The following is a 7,907-nucleotide window of genomic DNA, read 5'->3' as shown; positions in this document are numbered from 1 at the left end:
CACCAAGACCCGCCACCGTCGATGTGGTAGATACACATCGCTCCACCTCTTGCCTACTCCATCTAACAATTGCTGCTCCAAAAACAATACCCCAAGAGGGAGAGAGGCACCAAGAATGTCATCATCGTCCGATCCAAAATACCGGATCTGAGGTTTCCCTCGAAGCAGCGCGAGTGGGTGGACTACGACTGCAATGGTGATGCATTCAAAAAGCCAGCTGAGCACCTACTCCGGCGGAGGAGGAGATCATCACGACCACGCCCAGGGCTGGAGCCCCGGGCTTCCTCGCTTTGCGGGTCTTGCCCAAGATCCCTGGTGCCGTTGTCGGGGTCAACAAGCTGCAGTAGGTGGCAGCCGCAACCCTTTTTGAGCTCACCTGGGCCAGATCATGACACTGCCGCTGCCACCGTCCTTGGCGCCATCCGCCGCCGCCATCTGGTACCCTGACTTGCAACCCCTTCTTCACATTTTATTTCTCTACTAGATCGTCAGCAAATGTGTGGGTAACAGTACCGTATATCCAAATTTCGGATTTTGGCGAACACTAGATGTTGACGAGGAGAATACTTGCTCCTGGTGAATTCACCACTCTGTTCTTCGTCAGGATGCAGCTGGGAATTCTTGCACCCAAAGCAGACCCAGAATATCAATGAGAACAGCCAGAACGGGACCCTAAGATGATAGAGTGCTCAAACTGAACCACTTCATTTATATATCCAGGCATCACACACAGTCCAACAAATTACCTACTCCCACAACTTTTCCGGCGTGCACAGCCCAAGCCACTAAGAACCAGGATTCACTTCTTTCTATCCTCCGCAAACTACTTCCTTCTACTTTAACCTAGTTTTAAGAACCTCATCGCGGATGTTTGCTTGGGATCACGTGAAGTTACCAGCTCAACGCTGATATTGGTAGCACTAACACCATGGTAGACCTTCTACTTCACATCTCACCTACAGGCAACTTTTCAGCATTATCGACTGTCGTGCTTGCTTGAGAAGCCGTTCGAGAAGCCTCAACGGCGTGGGAGGAGGATCACTGGAGCTTTCACTCGTCTCGCTATGTGTGTGTCGCCCTCATTGTGTACTCTGCCACAAGCTTTGAGAACATAGACGACTTGTCCTCCAGCAACTTCGCCGGCGTCTCCCGCTCCACAGCCACACCTGCAAAGATCGGGATGGCGTTTAGTCAGAGTTGTGCCAAACACATGGGATTAGGCGGATTATTTAGACGTGATAGTGATTTGTCTTATAGGGCTGATGACTGACCGTTGTGAAGAAGCAAGACCATGTCGCTGTCAAGGACCGAGGTGATTCGGTGCGCAATCGTGATGACCGTCGCCTCCGAAAAATTCTCCCGTAGTGTTTTCTGGATCAGGTTGTCTGTCGCGGTATCCACCGAAGCGGTGGCTTCGTCCAGAACTAGTATCTTGGTCTTTTTCAGAATCACTCTACCAAGACAGACAAGCTGGCGCTGACCCACGCTCCAGTTCTCTCCATTCTCTATCACTGCAAGGCCAATTCACAGAAATTTTTAGTTCCCAAAAGAAAATGCAGTGGCTTTCTGATATAATTTTTCAATTTTGGAAGTAAAGAACTAGTAGTAACAAAAACGTGAAGGATATGCAATTTCAGTATGAACTTTCAACTGGATGACTCAAATTATATTACATGTCAACTACAACAAACCTGGCGAGTCAAGTTTCAGCTCCTTTCTCCTGACCTCATCTCCTAGCTGACAGTTACCCAATGCCTGCAATGGAGCCAAAGATTCAGACTACAAGTTTACTAAAGGTCTAACTGTTAAGAATAGAACTACTAAACTGACATGAAATGATGTACGTGAAAATCGAAACTACCTCCCAAATTTGATTGTCATTGTACTCCCCAAGAGGGTCAAGGTTGCTCCTGATAGTTCCCTCGAACATCGTTGGGTCTTGTGGAATGATGCTCAGTCTACATCTCAGATCATGCAGTCCAATGGTGCAAATGTTGACACCGTCTATTAGTATCCGACCGATAGTAGGATCCACGATACGGAAAAGGGCCTGTATAAGAGTTGATTTACCACTGCCTGTTCTTCCAACAATGCCAGTCTTCATGGCTCCAGGAAAAGTAACTGTAAGGCCCTTCAGTACAAATGGTAGTTGTGGAGCATATCTCACCTGCATCAAACTGAAAAGTCACACATCTGTGATACCGAGAATAATAAGTATTCATGTTTGGCAGATCATGGATATTACAATTAGCATGCCCATCAGACTTGGAATTTTTTTATCATAGTTCACTTACAATGGCAAAGATATGAATTTCTACAGAACAACATGGTAATACAGAAAAAAGAAAGTAAGTAAACAGGAGGAGAAACCATGAGGGCATTTACATGGAGGTTATGGACCTGAATTTCTCCCTCTGACGGCCAGTTATAAGGCAGCTTATCTCCTGACATTGAAAGAGGGGGCTCTTCGGGAATGTTGATATACTGCAGAATTCTTTCTACTGATATGATCTTGTTCTCCAAATTACACATGTACCAGACTACAGATGTTTGCAGTGTGTTCAAATTAAGCCCATATGTGACAGCGAGACCAGCAATTGCTGAAAGCAAGATGTAATTTAGTTACAAGCCCATATCAACTCACATCGTATATACTAGTACCATCTATTTAGCATAAATACTGTTCCAAACAAGTAACTACATACCTGCATCAATGAGACCAGTCGGCAGACTGATCAGAAATATCAAAGAGAAAGCAAAGGTAAGGCATGATAGCATATCCAACCGGAAGCAAAGCCACTCCCTCGCTGCAGCGTTATATAATTTTGGTCGAGAGAAATTATCCACTAGATGGCTATTAGTTGATACAAATTCATTTTCCTTGCCAAAACTTCTTATGGTTGCTGATCCAGTAATGGATTCTGCAAAATGTTGTATTATAGGTGCTTTACAAACCCCTACCAGCCTTTGCAGCTCTCTGGCTGTATCAATGTAGTAGCGCTGCAAAATGATTAATCTAATGATGTGCTGATTTTGTAGTTAAAACAGCACGGAGAATAAATAGGTTAAATAAAATACCTGATACCAGAAGCAGGCCATAGTTAGAGGAACAAAAACAACAAACACCTGCCATGCAACCTGAGACATCACAACAATAATTCCAACTAGTTGTATGATGGAAAATGCGACAGAACCCATCTGTTGAGCAATGCTGGTGTCCACTTCACTTTGATCAGCTGAAGCCTAAACAATTTAATTCCTGTGTGAGCATGGTTGAACCCAATAAACTAAACTTCCTAAGAAATTTGAGGAGGTTCTGACTTACTCTATTCAAGATGCGCCCACTCGGAGTGGAATCGAAGAAAGACATAGGAGCCCTGAATATGGACATATGCATCTTGTCGAACAACAGAGTTGCTGTCTTGTATGCAGCTGTCACAAGAAACAGTGCTCTTACGAGGATGCACAGCGAGCTTGCACCAGCCAATGCAACAAAGACGTAGATCAGTCTTGACATGCTCACTGGAGGCTCAGCGTCTTTCGACACAGGAGAGGCCCAAGCCATCCAGTAATTGCTAGCAATCTGAAGTACTTGAAAAAGTATCTGAGCTATCAACACGAATGGTACAAGAGCTCCCACATAAGCCAATGTAAGGTACTTCCAGTAGACCCAGAACCCAACCCTGCCCTTTTCCCTTTCCTCTTCCTGCACCAGCTGCCCACTTTGAACCTTGCCAAGTTCTTTGCCATTTTGTTTATCTTTCTCTTCAGCTGATGACAATGACCTGGAAAGGCTTGATGCGCCACTGGAAGAGAAAGCCTCACTGCCTCCATTAGCAACATCAATCACGTCCAATGCTGTGAGAGCATCTTGGTGAGCACCAACCAGTTCCATTAGCTCTTCCCCTGAGCCAAGTATTTCGTTATACTTGCCTGCTTGCGCTATTCTCCCACCTTTCATTACCTGCATTACAATTATCATATACCTTATAAGGAGAACCAAACATTTATGATAATAAATTCAGATGAAATTTGCGCCAAAGAAATTCTCACCAGAATAAGATCAGCTGCAGGTAGAAATTCAATCTGGTGAGTAACATAAACCACTGTTTTTGAACCCAAAGCCCCAAGCAAACATTCCTACAAATGTTAGAACCCTTATACAATGTCTTCTCAAACTTCTAACTGAACCAAAAAACGATTATACTATACCTTGAAGAGATGGGTTCCTGTATGCGCATCGACTGCGCTGAACGGATCATCGAATAAATAGATGTCGGCGTCCTGATACAAAGCTCGTGCTATCTGAATCCTTTGTTTTTGCCCGCCACTAAGATTGATGCCTCGCTCGCCAATAACCGTCTCGTCTCCAAATGGTAATATCTCCAAGTCTTTCTTCAGAGAACACGACTCAAGGACCCTGTCATACTTCTCACAATCCATCTCCTTGGCGAAGAGTATATTGTCCTTTATTTTGCCGCTCTGTATCCATGCCGACTGGCTGACATATGCCATTGTTCCGCAAGTCTTGACCTCTCCTGATAGCTTTGGCATCTCACCAAGAATGGAAGAGAGCAAGCTTGATTTTCCAGAGCCGACCGTCCCACAGACAGCAACCCGCATGCCTTGGCGAGCTTGAAAGTTCAGGTCCTTCAGCGTTGGCACTTCAGCCGACATGTTCCAGGAGAAGCACCCATTGCTGACCTCAATTGCGACATCGGAGTTACCACTTGGCAACCTCTGCACAGCATCCATGGGTAACTCCTCGAGACACAGGAAAGATGCAATCCTGTCAAGAGAAACTTTAGTCTGAATAAACATCGAGATCATGTCGGGAAGGGTGTATATTGGTTCTTGAAGCACCCGGAATGTGGCCAATGCAGACAACACCTTCCCTGACTCCAGTGGTATACCTAGGAGCATGCAGGCTCCGAAGGTTACGACCGCGACGAAGTTCGGGGCACCCCAAAACACGAAGGTGGCCAAGGTCGACGTGTAAAGATACTTCTTGAGCCAGCTTTCCTCTGTCTTTCTCAGGTCAATGATCTTGGACAAGAACTTCATCTCCCACCCCTGCAGTTTAAGAATCCTCATGTTGCGCAAGATCTCAGATGTCGCCTTCATCCTGACATCCTTGCAGTCCATCAGCTTCCCCTGAAACTTCTCCTGCATTTGCATCGGAAGCACAGTGGCAAGCATGACTAAAACGGTGACAGCGAGCGCTGCAAGCGAGGCCATCCCGAGGGTGGAGTACAAGACGAACAATGCCATGGATACTTGAAGCGGTACCAACCAGAACTCGTGCATGTACCATGAGAAGAGCCCGATGCGGTCGGCGTCCACGCTGATGATGTTGATCATCTCGCCGCTGCTGCAGCTCTGTCTTGAGGTGCTGGACAAGGATATCCCTTTCTGGTACACAACAGAGACAAGCGCGGACCGCATACGTATTCCGGCTCGCTGTATCCCGAAGAACCAGTGCCTTTGCGACAAGCACTCGAACACCTTGGCTGCGATGAAGGTGATAACAAGGAGCTTCCCCTTGCTGGCGTACCTCTCGTCGCCGTTGAGGTACTGCACCAGTGAGACGATGAGGTATGGGCCAACGTAGATGGCCAGGCTGTAGATCAGAACGCAGAGCGCAGTCACCGCGATTTCCCACCACACGGTGCGCACCAAAGCCCTGGTGAGCTTGAACGCGGTGACCTTCTGGCCACAAGAGCCGTCGCCGGTGAGCGCCTCAAGGTTTGCCTTGAACGGTGGGAGCAGGCCGGCGACGCTGTCGCGGTGGTCAAGGTCCGGGACGTCGTCGAGGTCAAGCGTCTTCCTGTGGCCGACGGCGAACAAGGCATCCAACCAGGAAAATGTGAGGACGCTAAGGAAGCCGGCGCCCGTGAGCATGGAAGAATCGACGGTGTCGTTCTCGGCGGCCGTCTCGCTCGCGCCATTGAGCAGAGGCTCCTCGGAAGCAGATCCGCCCGCCGCGCCCCTCCTCTCGGATGAGAACCCGGCGACGAGCAGCACCGCGCCCGCGAGGACCGAGACGGCGTCGCGCGCCCATGATAGCGCGGGCACGGGAATTTTGTATTCGAGGGCCGCCGCAGCGTGGACGGCGACGGCGAGGACGGAGAGCAGCAGGAAGAGCGCCAACCAGAGCCTGAGCGGCGCGGGGAACCGCTCCTCCCCGCGGCTGCTGTAGTCGAGCTGCAGGTAAGTCGCGAGCAGCAACCATGCCACCGCGCGGGACATGGCGTCCGCCTGGTCCGCCAACGCCCCCCATCCACTGCCTCCGGGGTTGTCCAGGTCCAGGTACCACGAGACCAGCGAGTACGCGGCAAGGAAGACGTCGGAGGCTGCCAGAGCCCACGTGGTACGCACGGCGAGCCGGCACCACTGGAACCCGGCGCCTCTCACCACCGCCGCTGCTCGTTCCTTCCCGCGGTGGCTGCCGGCGGCGAAGACGAGGCGGCCAGCGATGGCGAGAGCGAGCAGGAGGTGGGCCGCGGCGCCCGCGCCGTGGAGGAGGACCGGACGGAGGAGCAAGGGCAGGGGCTGCTGTTCGAGAACCGCCGCCATCGGTGCCGCCAAAGGCCAGGACGCGGGCGCGGGCGCGGTGGCCCTCGACGGGTGGCTGAGTGAGTGGAGCGGGTGAGGTGTCCCTCCATTGATCGCGGGGTGGAAAGGTCGTGATGATGGCGACGGCGGCTGGGCTCTGTCAGGTCGGCACCAGCCATAATTTTTTCCCTTCATATAAAAGCCATAATTTACATTAATAAAAAGCATAAAAATACTTAAAAAGGCTAGAAAGGCATGCTAAAATCTAGCTATTGGCTACTGCTCGTCGCCGGTGACGGGGTCGATGAACTCCGGCGTTGGTCATGGAAGCTGGTACGCCGGCGGTGGAGGACGAAGGGCAAGCTGCACTACGACCAGGCCATCGGCGGTGCAGGAGGTTGTGGTGAAGGTGGCCACGGATCCCACGCCGTTGAAGGAGTCGCAGTCGGCGCGCGATCGTTGGAATGCGTCGGCGTGGCCGGAGGAGTCGTCGGCCTCCCCTGCGCGAGCGCCGACTCGCGAAGCTCGATGGTCTCGTTGAGCTCGCTATTGGCAAGTGCCATGACAATGACCTCCTCCTCGCTAATGTCCGGTGGCTAGGTCTCCGGATCGCACGCCGGTCCGCCGTCGCCGTGGTCGTTGTCTCCGCGCTCGGCCTCCGCGGCGTAGTCATCCTCCTCGTCCTCGTCCTCGTCCTTGTTATCGTTCTCCTCTTCTTCCGTAGCGATCTCGTGATCGAAGTAGTCGAGGTCGCCGAGTTATCTAGCTCGGCGGCGTGCGTCGAACTCCCACGTCCCGAACGAGATCCAGTTGTAGGAGTTCAGCGCGTACGCCGGATCTTCTCGTAGATCAGCAAGATCGCTCGGCGGCGGCACACCTCGTCACGGCGCTCCCGGCGCTCGCGTGACACGGGGGGGGAGGGGACCGGCACGCGCCTGGAGTTGAGGTACCAGCCTCCTCCATGTTGGTTTGCGTCCGAACATGGCACCGGCCAGTTTTCCTCTAACAGGCGGTGCGCGAACTTGATGCGGGGGTACCACCCAACCCGCGGCTTCTTTCTGGACCGCGAGCCGCTAGCCTTGTGGTCGTTCTTGGTCTTGCGGAACGGCCAACATTTCTTCCCCATGGCGTCGATCGGGTGGATAGGGTGGACTCTGGCAATGGTGTGGTCGGGAAAATGGGCACCGGCAGCGAACCTTTAAGAGGCTCGGACGCCATCTCACCTTCAATGTCCTGCCACTGCGACGCCGCCCACCAACGCACGCTCGCGGAAGCCGAGGCGCGCAATTAACGCGGCCCTGAAAAGCTGCAGCGCGCCGCCCGTAAGTTATGCCGCGGAAGACGAAGCATAT

The 7,907-nt window shown here is 51.6% G+C and overlaps 1 protein-coding gene across 1 annotated transcript; it reads right to left on the bottom strand.

The window, feature by feature from the left end:
- Positions 1-681: 681 nt before the first annotated feature.
- On the bottom strand, positions 682-6,600 carry LOC124668118 (ABC transporter C family member 3-like). The gene is made up of 11 exons (XM_047205312.1): positions 5,021-6,600; positions 4,213-4,909; positions 4,054-4,140; positions 3,326-3,964; positions 3,079-3,243; positions 2,706-3,000; positions 2,386-2,600; positions 1,862-2,167; positions 1,692-1,755; positions 1,272-1,511; positions 682-1,166 (listed from the first exon to the last, which is right to left on the bottom strand). Exons 1-11 carry the CDS (start codon positions 6,574-6,576, stop codon positions 1,063-1,065), a joined length of 4,368 nt encoding a protein of 1,455 aa, XP_047061268.1. The 5' UTR covers positions 6,577-6,600; the 3' UTR covers positions 682-1,062.
- Between the last annotated feature and the right edge of the window lie 1,307 nt (positions 6,601-7,907).

This window comes from Lolium rigidum, chromosome 6 (assembly GCF_022539505.1).
Source record: "Lolium rigidum isolate FL_2022 chromosome 6, APGP_CSIRO_Lrig_0.1, whole genome shotgun sequence".
NCBI lineage: Eukaryota > Viridiplantae > Streptophyta > Magnoliopsida > Poales > Poaceae > Lolium > Lolium rigidum.
This window is presented reverse-complemented; position numbering and strand designations above follow the sequence as displayed.

Coding starts and splice junctions, on each gene's coding strand:
- LOC124668118 (XM_047205312.1), bottom strand. CDS start 6,576: ATGGCGGCGGTTCTCGAACAGCAGCCCCTGCCCTTGCTCCTCCGTCCG. Junction 2,601..2,705: donor GACTGGTCTCATTGATGCAG/GTATGTAGTTAC, acceptor TCTTGCTTTCAG/CAATTGCTGGTCTCGCTGTC. Junction 2,168..2,385: donor TTCAGGTCCATAACCTCCAT/GTAAATGCCCTC, acceptor AGTTTGATGCAG/GTGAGATATGCTCCACAACT.